This window comes from Myodes glareolus, chromosome 3, assembly GCF_982192425.1.
Source record: "Myodes glareolus chromosome 3, mMyoGla1.1, whole genome shotgun sequence".
In the NCBI taxonomy this organism is placed as follows: domain Eukaryota; kingdom Metazoa; phylum Chordata; class Mammalia; order Rodentia; family Cricetidae; genus Myodes; species Myodes glareolus.
Genome location: NC_142028.1, coordinates 35,131,955 through 35,146,050, shown reverse-complemented (window position 1 = coordinate 35,146,050; position 14,096 = coordinate 35,131,955). Strand labels below are relative to the sequence as shown.

Here is a 14,096-nt window from a genome sequence, read left to right as displayed (position 1 = left end):
ACCCCAAAGTTACTTGACTTGGTGATCAAGATTTGATTTATAAAGTACCTATTAAGGAAAACTAAGGGACCAAAAGTATGTTTTCATTTTTAACATATGGCCACTTTTCCAGTCCTGTATTATTGATTGTCTGTAAAATATTCCCTTGAAAGTGTCAACAATCCAACAAATATTAAACTATAGAAGACAGAGACCTCTGCTAGAATTTTTATAAAAACTATACACAATTATTAATTGGGAAAATAAACAATATTTTCTTAAGGTTTCTAGGTAAATCTTATTGCTTAAAATTCTTTACCTTTTTAAATTTCAACATTGTCAGATCCTGCCTCTTTTACTGTTTGTTCCATAGCTAAAGTGATCAAATCAATTCAAATAACAAGAGCAAATGCTTCATTAAGCCCATTCCTAAAACTCATTCCACATTTCTCACCTCCTCTTCTTGGCCTAGGACCCCACCTAGTGGACTGCAACTGAAATCACCCTTTCCACTGTTTGAGTTCTTCCCTGCATGGAGGTACACTGGCTTACTGGACTTGATTAATGCTCAACTCTATTTCAGAAACTTCTTTAACTCATATTATTTCACAAACCACTTTCTGTTTATATTCCAGTTAGAGCCAAATATTATAAAAGTTCTTTTTCTCTATTTATATTGTAGTAAGTGAGCCCCAAAGATTTCCCAACTTTAGTTCAATAAAGACAGTGCATTCCTTAACTTTGTCTCTAAATGAGAAATTAATATAGTGAATTCTTGGTTTTAAAAATAATGATCAATGACCTCAAATTTTATCTTTAGAAGATCCAAGATTTGCATTGACTTTTCACGTCCCTCTAATTAAGTTTATTCTTTCTCAGAATTCATGGCAAAAAAGTTTGTATTTTATAGAAGCAGCAATATGTAAATTGTACCGAATCCTGTTGCACTTACTATATAATTACCATGATAGCAATCAGCACAGGGTACAGCATTCCAACAAGATGTTAGAAGAAGGGAACTTTTGGGCTACAGTGGGAATCTTCATATATATTACTTCTTTCTAACTAAAATTCAGAGTGGCTTCACCCATAGAAATAAACAATTGTGCTTAGAGACTGCACCTCACAACTAATCTCTCTGAGATCTTTGCTAGATTTTCTTTCCTGTGTTAGTCCATCTTGAATAAACTAGTCCAAAAAACTCCGATATACATTTTAAAAATTTACTTATAATAGTTTTTCTATTATTTCCTCCCTTCCTTTTCTGATCCCTTCCATACATTCCCCCTTGCACTCAGATTTGTGGTCTCTTTAATTATTGTTATGCATAAACACACACACACATATACACATACACACTCGGGAACGAGTATGCGAGTCCTAAACATATAAATACTACATGCTCAGTCCATATAATGCTAGCTGTATGTCTATGATCTCAGGGATAATTACTTGGTATCAAATAATCAATCAAGAGGGCTCTTCCAATTCCTAATTATGTGCTATTTGTTTTTATACTCAGAGACAGATTTAATTCTCACCCTTAATCAAAGAAATTTATCTCTGTAACAGACAGAGACCATATAGAAAACTACAACCAATGAAAATGCAGAAGAATCATGAGGTGACCAATCTAAACTGATACATCTGTAAAAACAATTCCTGCACCAAAGACTCAGGGATCATATCAGAATAGAAGGAAGAAAGATTGTAAAATACAGAGAAGCAGGAAGTTTACTAAAACTGTGTCTCCTAGAAATGTCAGAGAGGCTACAGACCCATGAAGTTTCATCAAATAAGGCCTGAACAACACCAATGGACATGCTAACACGGAAAGGGTCTCAACACTAGACAACTATGGGCAACCAGGAAAAGACAAGAGCAGGAAAAACTATCTTCCCTAGGAGAGAGTTCTTCTAATATATTTTCAGTTCCTTTCATAATCTTTATAAAAAATAATTTAACTTTATTTTAAGTACATTGGTGTCAGATCTCCTGAAACTGGAGTTACAGACAGCTGTGAGCTGCCATATGGGTATTAGCAGTAGAACCCAGGTCTTCTGGAAGAGCAGTCAGTGTTCTTAATTGTTGAGCCATCTCTTCAGTACCCCTTTCAGAGTCTTAGTACTACTCTATTTCCAATCACATTGTCAAACTCACATACATTGTTCAAACAAAGAATTTCTCCTAAGCTGAAATTTTAAAAAATCAGTTATACACAGTCATACATTTTGCTAATCTTCTCTTGTCTAATCTAATCTTCTAATGTCTCCGGACGGTCTGTTTACTTACTCTCAGTAGGGTTCTATGTGGGGTATAAAGGAATTAACACGTATGGCCATAGCTTTCTAGGGGACAAATGGGTGTTTGTATGACTTTTTGGCCTTTTAGGTAAGATCAAGTCTTGGAATGTTTTTGCAGTTTTCCTTTGTATCTCAATTACTTTGATACCTGATTGCCTGCATTAGCTTTGTTACCTTATGATAGAAAGTAATATTCTGACATGGCTTCATAGTTCTAGGATACTCTGCAAGGCCCACATTCTCTAGAATGCCCATTCAACTGGCCTCTGTCTTTAACCCTCCTCTGGACTTTGTACTGCTCTTAACTTTAGTAGATAAGATGATATATTGCTCCCTACCTAGGCTTTACACTGCCGAGAATGGAGTCTAAGATGCTGCACAGTGGTCAACTGAGCTCTACAGGAGGAGGGAATCAGGACCTACAGTGAGTAAGTGGATCAACTTTACCAGCTCTGAACAACTCAGCAGCTAATCCTACTGTGCTATGCAGCTATTTTAATTTTCTAAGTGTGTCAAGAAAAAATGGGAAGTAAAGTGAGTATATAATGTTTCCATACTGGAAAGATTAATTAAATTAAATATTATTTAGCACAATGGTCTTATCTTGGAACTAGAGAAATGAAACCTAGAAAGTTCAATTTTCTTAAGGTCACACTGATAACTAAATTTAATAACAGAAATAGAACTAGGAACTAAAACCACAAGCTCCTGGCTTCTGGAACTGACTACAATTATACTGACATTGTTCTTAGAATGCCACATATGTAACTCCTGCCTTCCCAACAACACTGTAGGGTCTTTGCTAACAAGGTAGTAAACTGACTTGAATATCTCAAACTGTTAACAATTTAGGGATGTTTAAGGGACACTTAAAGAATTGGTAGAATGAAGTCTTTGTTATAAGAAAAGCAATGAAAAAGGTAGCTCAGATTTGCATATTGCACCTCAAAAATGATATAAACAGTATAAATACTTGTGTGTATCCATACATGTACATATATAGAATGGAAAGAAAGAACAAACATACGTTGGGAGGAGGGATGACCGGAGAGAATACCTTAGACAGACGACAGGACTATGGCCATAGGTAAGCCCATAAAGGTTCAAAGTGCTAACATTCAAACTACAAAAAAGTCTGACTACCACCCGTAGGTCAAATTCTTTTGTGTATGTGTGTGGAGCTCAGAGATCTATGTTGGCTATCTTTCTCAATAATCCCCCAATTTCTCTGTTTAAATATACGAGTATGGTGTTAAAGATACGAGCATGGGTGCACAAGCCAGAGGGGGATGCCACATGTCCTGATGTATTATTACTCTCTACCTTATTCCTTTGAGACAGGCTCTGTTAATAAATAAACTTAGATTGATACTAGCAGCCTGTAAGTCCTAGCTGTCTTGTCTCCATCCATTCACAGCATTGAAGTTATGGACGCACATATACCCATGTTAAAAAAAAAAAGTTCTGTTTAGTTTTTTGACCTGGGTGCTGAAGTGGGGGTTTGAACTCAGGTCCTCAAACATTTCCTATCCAATGAGTAATCTCTCCAGTCCCACTACCTAAAGTTTTGAGATAGGGTCTCTCAATCAGTCTAGAGCTTACTAATTCAGGTAGTCTAGCTGATCAAGATGACCCTCAGGCACTAGGATTTCAGGTATGTGAACACTGCACCTGGCTTTTTCTATGAAGATTCTGGAGACTGAACTCAGGTTTTTATGCTTAACTGAGCCATTCCTCAATCTTTCAAGCTCTTTTATTAGAAAGAACTATTCCAAACAAATACTGCTCCTCACCCATCTGACACACACACAATAGCTATGACTTCTGTTCTGGAAGTACAGTAAGCTTTTACCTTGGAGCTAACAAACTATAGTTGTTCTTCATCTTGCTCAGTGTAGTAATAGGAGCAGAGGGCTGTGGCCCACCGCATGGCTTCCGGCTAGCTTTACACCTGAAATAATTACACGGAAACTGTATTCTTTTAAACATTGCCTGGCCCATTATATCTAGCCTCTTACTGACTAACTCTCACATCTTAATTAACCCATTTCTATTAATCTGTGTTTACCACAATGTCGTGGCTTACTGGGAAGATTCTAACCTATGTCCATCTTGGGCCAGAGCTTCATGGCTTCTGCATGACTCTGTTTTCTTTCTCCCAGCATTCTGTTCTGTCTACTCCACCTATCTAAGCTGCTGTCCTATCAAAGGCCAAGGCAGTCGCTTTATTTGAGCAATGAAAGTAACATATAGACAGAAGACCCACCTACATCATTGAGTGGTGCGGGAGAATTATCTGTATTCTGTCAATCAAATTTTAAATAAACTCTGATTGGGCCAGGCAGGAAGTATAGGCAGGTCAACCAGACAGGAAGTAGAGGTAGGGCAAGAAGAACAGGAGTATTCTGGGAAGGAGGAAGCCCATTCCTCCCATTCCTGCCCGGACCACTGAGAAGCAAGATGTAACCTGCCCCACTGTGAAAGGTACTGAGCCATGTGGCTAATATAAATAAAAACAATGGGTTAATATAAGCTACAAGAGCTAATAAGTAGCCTGAGCTAATGGGCCAATCAGTTTTATAACTTATGGAGATCTCCGTGTAATTTTCTTTGGGGCTTGCTGACTGTTGGGTACCAGGCTGGACAGAAACCCCAACAAGCAAGCTGACCTTTATGTTACACTCAGGCACCTGAATGATGGATTGCTTCTTCACATCCTTATGTCTTTGCTCAGGCAGCACATTTTTCACAAGGTCTTCCCTGACTTTCTACTTAAAGAGTTCTTACTCTTTGTGTCTTTTACTCAACTTTTATTTATCTATCTTCCATTTCTATACAGTAAGCACAACAAAGACAAATGTTTTCCCTTCTATCAGCTTTACTCATTTGTGTGGTTACTACCCCACCCTCATATCATCATGCTAGTTTAAAATACTCTTAGGAGATAAGATCAAGTATTATATATCTAAATATCTACAATAAGGATTTCCAGAATGCCTTACATAGAATACGTACTCTGAAGTCTAATCACACATTTTGAATGGATATGAGATGGCAAAGAAAAAGTAATGTTCAACCTGTCAGTTATTCTAACAAGGTCCCAAGGCAGCAAACTTCTTTAACCATCTTAACTTTATTTTTCTCTTCAGAATATGAAAATTTATTACTGTGCTTCCACTGTCAAAATTTAGGATCTTGGTCTTTCCTTCTTGACTGTACAGGGCCAAAAGGGACACACTGGCTACTTTAACAACCATAAAGCTGACTCCATGAATATCACCTACAGCATGACTCTTTTGACCAAATCCAGCAACCAGAACTTCATCGTTTTCATCAATGAAATTCAAGCAACCATCACTGGGCACAAAAGCTGTGACCTTCTTGCTGTTCTTGATGAGCTGTACCCGGACACACTTCCTGATAGCAGAATTTGGCTGTTTGGTTTCAACCCATACTTTTTCCAGCACAATTCCCTTGACAGGGGAGGCACCTCCAAAAGGATTAGCTTTCAGGGCTGTGCCCAAGTGGGCTTTCTTCTATTGTTTATTATGCCACTTCTGGTCCCATTGGTGGCTGCAGAGCTTTCTGGTAGTACGGAGACCACGACACTTGCCCATTTTGCCAACACCAAGGGGCCGAGAGAAAATGCCATCTTAACTTTCAACAATATTTTCCTTTCTCTTTATAATTCCCCTGCCTTAAACTAACATCTTTTCCTAGGCCAGAACACTTAAATGTATTTCTCCGTCTCTTATTTCTTAGAGCAGTCCCAAATCAAAGTCTATCTTATTCCCGTCAACCTGACAATTCTCCTCTTCTCAGTGTATTTGTTATTTACCCAATACATATGGCCTGATAGCACACGTGTATACACTTCAGGTACTTCATGGGTTAGTATCGGAAAATTCTCAAAGACACTGTGGAAGAACTGTGGGCAAGAACTGTGGGCACAAACGGTGGATAAAACCTAACTGATTTTATAAGACAGCCAATTTTTAAAAATCTGACAGAAAGATCTAGTACGAAAATCACCTGAATTTTTATAACTTAATACCATTAGCTAATTTTTCTTATTATATACATGTAACTTATATGTATATATAATTATCATATATAAAATTTATAAATTGGTGAAAGAGAAACTATATCGTTCTTGTACACAGAACATGGTAGCTAAAAAATATGCTTAAGGCTGAGTGCTGTGTCAGACACTTTTAATCTCAGCACGGAGGAAGCAGAGGCAGGTGGACTACTGTGAGTTCAAGGATAGCCTGGTCTCCAGTGAATTCCAGGCCAGCCAGTGCTATATAGTGAGACCTGTCTCAAAAAAGAAAAGTTCTAGATTGCTTAAGCTCTGAAACATTCTGGTGGTGAAACAGGCTGTTATGAAACCACGAGAATACTTAACTTCCTATATTTTTGCTGTCTCATCAACAACAATGAAAAAACAATCTACCAAAGCCAAGTATACGGCTGTTTGAGCACCAACGAGAAAATTACACATGTGTTTAAACAAAGTTCCTGCCACATCATAAGCAAAGAATAAATGGCAGCTATCATTATAACGGTCATTAAGATACAATAAGGTGCATTATCTATTAATTTCAAGTGTTAAGATAACTATACTGCAATGTATTTTCATATTCTCTAATATACAAAATAATGAATAAAAACTATGATATTACAGCAAGTTAGTTCACAGTATTATACAGTCAGTAAAAATTTTAAATGAAATTGTATTTACAGATATAGAAAAATGTGCATAACAGTTTTAGTTGAAAAAACTCAACATTAAATGAGTTTGATTTTATTTAAAATATTAATAAAATTGATTAAAAATAAACTTCCTTCAATTTATTTTTCAAATGCAAGTCATATATTGAAAAAAACCACCAAAATATTGGCAAGAGCTATTTTTTTCTTTTCCTTTCTATATTTCCAATTTTTCCATATTGAGCATGTTTCTTTAAAATTCAAAATACTTAGTTTTTAAACTTTAAAAACAGCATTTCTGAGAAAACAACTGCTTGTGACTATCAATCTGCCTTTGTCAACTCAAACATGATCCTCTAACTAGTATGAGTTGAGTTTATTTTGCACACATGTACTATGGATATACATGAGACTAATATTTTCAAAAGCTTGTAAAGTTTGAGTATGTTAATAATGTTTTCATATAGGGAAATATGATCCCAATAAACCTAAAAAGGAAAGGAAAACTGAACCTTTGGGCTAGGTAGCTGAGTTGGCACAGCGCTTGCCCAGAGTGCACAGGGCCCCGAGTTTAATCCACAACACTGAATAAACTGGGTATGCTAATACATGCTTATACTCCTAGCACTTGGGAGTTAAAAACAGGAAGATCAGAACTTTAAAGTTGTACTCTGATACACAGTAATTTTGAGGTTAGCTTGGACTACAAGAGATATCACCACCACCATGAGATAACTCAGTGGGGACAGGTGCTTACTGCCAATCTTGAGGATCTGGAGTTTAATTCTCCGGACTCACAAGAGAGAAGGAAAGACTAAACTCCTACAAGTTCTTCTCTGGCATGTACACACACTCTATAATGTACCCCTCAATACACACAAATAAATAAACATGAAATACAAAAATGAGGAACTTTCAATAATCAACATACTGTAACAGTTCTAACTAAATTCCATGTTAATCATCAGGTCAAAGTTATGCTTTGCACATAATTCAAGTAAACAGGCATTATTTTCTTTTTTGTTTTGTTTTTTTGAGACATAGTCTCACATTACACAGGCAGGCCTAAAACATATTTAGTCTCAAATCCTACACAGTCGATTCCTGATCCTCCTGCCTCCCCCTACCCAGCACTGGGACTACAGGTATGTACCATTAGACCTATCATGAAAATTTTTTAAATATCTAACTAAAACTCAAAATACTTTAAAACCAGACTGATCACTTATAGTGTGTGTGTTTGTCTACACACACACATTCACATAACGTCTGTGAAATAGTAATTTAACAGAAATCTAATAGACTTACCCGCTCTGCAGTTGACTCATCTCCGGGCACACACACAACAGCAGCACAAGCTATTTCCATCACGGAAGAGCTGGTAGGAGCATCAGTAGTGGATGAAGACCTGGGTCGACCTGACTGTATAACAGCAGCCACCTCTTGGCCAGATTTCCTGTTGATTTGGGGACTTCCCTTTGGGGCTTCTGACTTGCCCCGCCTACTATGCAAGCTTGTCCCTCTCTTCATCTTGGGTGGCACTCGGATCTGTTGCAGAACACGATTCAGAGCTGTGGGGTGGGTGGAGACACCATCAATCTCAGCACATGCGTTCTGACTGTCCAGATCCACTTCAGGCTCTGGATCTGTCTGAAGCTGCTGCACATCATGTGGAGACACTGATGACCTCCTGCGCTGGTGCTGGAAGAGATGCTTCAAACCTTGGCCAATCACATTAATGTTCTCCAGAGCATTGTGGGTCATTTTAGATAACTTTTGTTCTGATTCTGTCTGCCTCCTGGCTTCTGCATCTTGGGATTTGCCTCCAGGATCAGGGTCCTCATATAACTGTTCACTGCCGGAAGGCTCCATTAGGAGGTTAATAAGCTTATTTGCAAACTCAAAAAATTTTAAACACACCGAGACTGTCAAATTAGGTAGGCATTTGCTTCACCAGTGACTACGCATGCAGCTGTGAGATGGAGGCTTCATGCCTACCTAATGTTAAAAAAAAAAAAAGAAAAAGAAAAAAACAACCTTGTATCATACATCCATGCAAAAATACAGAAACACTACAAAGAAACAAAGCAAACATGCAGCTAGCCAAACAAATAAGTTACTATCATTAAGCAATCTTTAATCAAAAGATTAAAAGATAATTTTTTTCAGATAATGGGTTATGGTATTTTCTAGAATAAAAAGTCCAAAACACAGGAAATGAAAACAGCAATGTCGGGGGAAAAAATCCTTTTACAAGTTTCAGTATATGAAGGATAGGACCATTTTGGAATAGACACCATAATAGCAGCTGGCAGGACAAGCAGCCATTGCTTAGAGAATCAAGAGAACTAGACCATTTAGTATGTTTAGTCTAGCTGAGGCAATTAAATTCTTTTTATTTATAGTCACAGTTAAGTATTTACATGCTAAAATTCAGCAAATTCAAATAACACTGAGAGATAAATATTCTAACCTATATAGATTTTAATGAAAATTTGGAATCTCTTGCTACCATCCATCCATATTTATCAAGCTCAATGGTAATTAGATGCAACAGGTTTGCTCTTTTGGAAGGACAAAACAAAAGAAAAAAAATCTTATAAATGGAATTCTTTGCTGAAGCCAAAATAACCTTTCTGGTCCCAATTAATTAGTCATTCAGACAAATCAGTCTTTAGAGAGAATAGAGCTTTGCTCAATACCACCTGTCAACCTGTCAAAAGGGAGATTTGAACTGGGGCAGGCACACAATTGTAATCCTAGCACCCAGGAGACTAAGACAAGAAGGTGGACAGTTCAAGGTCAATCTGGACTACAGACAGCAAATTCTAGGCTAGTCTGGACTACACAGTGACGGATTCTTTAATTAAAAAAAAAAAAGGCAGAAAAGAGATCCAAAGAAATCCCTTTCTCAACTGTATTATTCTTGATAGAAGCTTCCTATCTACCTATATAAACTCGAAAGCAAAGATGTAGTGTAGTAACTGGGTACTAATGGAAGAGCAGAGAAAAATTAAAGGTCAAAGGTTAAAAAGCAATGATAAACCAGTATTAAACACATGAAAAGGAAGGAAGTTAAAACTAAGAGCATGATAGTTACGGCTACTGAAATCACATGCAAATGGGAAGGGTGGATCTCTTTTCTTTAATAAAAAGTGTTTTATTTTTATTGAGTTTGTGCAAATACATAAATTTGTATAAATGTATAGAAGCTACTAGAGAGGACAAAACACTATACAAGAGTCCTTGCATATTTTCTCTCAATTTCTGTTGTTGTTCAGAAGACTTTAATACTCCTGGCATTACCAGTATCCTGAACAATCTGCCACTGCCAGTTAAACACTGCAAAGTTCCTGCTCTGGGGCATGGTTCCTGCTGCCATGAAGTGGCAGGGCAGAACACATAAATGAGTTCATTGTGAACACATGCTGCCGTGCTCTCAGACCTTCACATTACAGGACATGGACACTGGCACTGTGGCTCCATGGTCCCTGTTCTTTCAAAACTGTTTCTAATCTGCTGATTCTTAACGACTCAACAGCACAAAGAATGACAAGGTTAAAAACACTCATCTCTCACCAGTACCTTTCTACTTTTACACCATGTTTCCTTGCTCCTGAAGGAGGCAACTGAGAGCAGCTGTTAAGAGCAGGGAAGCTCCCTGTTCTCCACTGAAACTCTTTGTGGTCTACATGACCTCCTACCTTTTCCTTAACTGTACATTTGCAAATGTTGTACATTTGTTATTCTCCCTTTGGGGACCACAAAGAGAAAAACTCCTAATGGCTTACGTTTAGTGCAGTTTTCTGGAGCTCTTTGTGGGCAAAACTTTTGCCAAAAGAATACATGTCTAATTATCCCGACCTTCCTTCATGAGTTTGCCTGGCAGATAATAGCTATCGAATTGTATTGATTTTAGAGAAAAGGGGCTGTGTGACCAGGATACAAACACTGGTTATAGTGTACATCTGTCAATCTCTTCTCACACTGTGTTGCTGAGACAGGAGGATGTCAAAGCAAGGCTGACAGTTACCAGGTAGTTTATAAGTATTGTTATAAAATAGAGCCAATTTAATCCATCAGGATTAAAAACTACCATGAATAAAAGAATGTTACTAAGGTAGCTGAGAAACTAAAGGAACTGTTTATCTCGCACATGAAGATATTAGGAGTCAACTACTCATCACATTTTCCTGCTGTGAGACAATGGTCTTTTATTCTGTCACTTGTATTATTTTTTAATAAAATGCTGATTGGCCAGAAGCTGATTGGCAAGGAGTATAGGTGAACAGGATGAGAACAGGAGAATTCTGGGAAGAGGAAAGGTCAGCCTATAGTAGTCACCCAGTCGCAGAGGAAGCAAGATGAGACGCAGAGGAAGCAAGATGAGAATGCCTCACAGACAAAGGTACCAAGTCATGTGGCTAACACAGACAAGAATAATGGGTTAATGTAAGATGTAAGAATTAGTTAATAAAAAGCTAATAGGCCAACCAGATTATAATTAATGTAGTAGACCTCTGTGTATTTCTGGCTGCAGGACCAGGCAGGACAGAAACCCCTGTCAACATTTTTCCTTGGGCAGTATTGGGACTAACCAACTGATCACCTGTGTGCTTTCTATCTAAAACATTTGGAGAACATAGCACATTTTAAATGTCAGTTAACTTCACCTGAGATTTCACTAGTATTTTTACATTGTTTATTTGTTAATGATTACAAAAAAATAATTACAAAGAGATTCTAGCAATCCCTAGGGAAATCTGCAGCATGGTACTAATTTTTGAAGCCAAGACTCTTGCTCACAGCTGTAAAGATGAGAGATGCGCCTCAGTATTTCTAGTAGCAAGACTTACCTTAATCACACTAGCTAGCACGGCTCATGGAACATGCAGCCCTGAATACACTCAAGCTTGGTTTTAAGCAGTAAGTTGTGATTACCCACTTCTGATAGAAGATGTAAGCTGGTAAGGGACACAGCTATCATTTGCTGTGCCATCACACATATAGAACATGGTCAGAATTGTGATGGCTCCTTCAGACTCTGTACAGAAGATCTCTAAGGTCCCCAGTCGAGGTATGCCAAATGTTAATGAAGATCAAGTATGATAACAAAATAACCAATGACAATAATACTGTCATAACTTCAAATACTGATTCGTGGAACTCATCAATCTCAACAGACTTTAGGATGCCCTGTCATTTTCTTCTCTAAGACAGTAATCCTAGAATAGGTATAAATGTTGATCAGTTTATGATCAACAAAGTTCCATTGCAAAGCTAACTATACTCTGGTAAGAAAGGAATTTGGCTTTTCTTTTGTTTATTGTCTCTAAAATGTTACATTCTTATAGTAAAGGGGACAAGAAAGGAAAAAGGAAAGAGGAGCAAATGACATGACAAAAGATGTGAAATATGGGGGAAGAAGAGCAAGAAGCAGACATGTACATACCACACATTTCTTCTAGTCATTTCATTAAATTCTCAGAATTTCCCACAATTCGTTTTTCTACCACAGCTTTGCTTAAGACATAATATACGGTATGTCCACACACAAAAAACAAGCTGCTTTAAATTAATACTAGAAATAAAGTGGAAAATTGCTTTTTAAAATCCAACAAATGTTTGAAAGGGTGCTCCATAAAACCATTCTAAATTATACACAAATTATTTCTTTTTATTCCTTTTCTTTTTTTTTGTTTGCAAACTTTATTTTTACATGGCAGTCAAAACTTTAGGCACTGAGTCAAGTTGTTTTCACATATCATGAAGACTTGGATACTTGCCTTCATTGCTCTTCCTCAAACACATCCAGGGGGTACAGGTATTCTTTTAGAGAAAGCTGAAAAACAAGCATAAGAATAGAAGTTAAACTTAACCTGGAGCTCACTTGTTACAGACACACAGGGAAAGGTTAAACGTATACAAAATATTACAATTTTATGTTCTACCAGTACAAAGGACTAGGATTTTTTTTTTAGTTTTTTTGTCAGCATTTTCTAATTTTTTTAAAAAATATTAAACAGAAAAATTATAGTCAAGAAAGAAAACATATTTGGAAAAACATTAAAATTATCAGCACTGGAAAAGGGGAATGGGTGATGGAGAGATGGCTCAGAGGTTAAGAGCATTGGCCGCTCTCTCAAAGGTCCTGAGTTCAATTCCCAGAAACCACATGATGTCTCACAACCATCTCTAGTAGGATCTGATGCCTTTTTCTGACATAAAAGTCTACATGCAGATGAAGCATTCATATACATAAAATAACTAAATCTAAAAAAAAGAAAAAAGAGATCATGTCAAGTGCAGTGGTACAGGTCTTTATTCTTAGCACTCCAGAAGCAGAGATAGTCAATTTCTGGCTAATTTGGTCTACATAGCAAGTCCCAGGCTAGACAGAGCCACATAATGAGATTTTGTCAGGGGTGGGGTGGGGGTGTCACAGGGTTACAATAAATATTTTAGCATGATTTCACTGAGCAACAACCAAAAACTGTATCAATCTAGTCTTGAACTAACATGAAATTTAAAAAGATGCACAGGAAATCACCACAATTTCATAAACTTTTTTTCCAAGTACCTCTGTTTGCAAATGCCCGCAAGCTTTCATTCTAAGGCAATTTTAAGCCAGGCATAGTGGGCCTAACACGTAAGATCCCAGTACTTAGGAAGATCAAAAACCTAGGCTTCCCGGGGACAGCTAGTAAACTCCAGGTCAGCCTGGGCTACACAGTGAAATTCTATCTCAAAAAATGGGAGTAGGGAGAAAGGAAGGGAAAAATGAAGAAAATTTTAAAAAATATATTTCCTATGTACAACTGAGAAACAAAATGCATCAGAAATAAAAATTCCTGGAAAATTAGCTTCTAACAGTCAACACCAGAGACATAATTTAATTAGGGAAGTATCATAGGAATATCTGTTACGTACTCAGCATTATAGAGACTAAATACAAATTTACTCTCAGGGAACTCATCTAGAATAGAAAACAAGATTCGTATACTTAAAAGCTGAAAACAGTACAAAGCATCAATTGAGAGCTAAACTAGGAACAGAAGAAACAGTTCAGTTGGTAAAGCATGAGAACCTCAGTTTGGTCAC

The 14,096-nt window shown here is 37.2% G+C and overlaps 1 protein-coding gene and 1 pseudogene across 1 annotated transcript in view; both read right to left on the bottom strand.

The window, feature by feature from the left end:
- The window catches only part of Tmcc1 (transmembrane and coiled-coil domain family 1), a 184,449-nt gene that overhangs the window by 119,952 nt on the left and 50,401 nt on the right, over nucleotides 1-14,096 (bottom strand). The window contains exons 2-3 of the mRNA XM_087904397.1: nucleotides 12,778-12,837; nucleotides 8,304-8,989 (exon numbers count right to left, since the gene is read on the bottom strand). Of these exons, the coding sequence (XP_087760523.1) occupies nucleotides 8,304-8,867 (564 nt within the window). The 5' untranslated portion in view covers nucleotides 8,868-8,989; nucleotides 12,778-12,837. The remainder of the gene's footprint in view (nucleotides 1-8,303; nucleotides 8,990-12,777; nucleotides 12,838-14,096) is intronic.
- LOC148122641 (small ribosomal subunit protein uS12 pseudogene) lies at nucleotides 5,444-5,899 on the bottom strand (annotated as a pseudogene).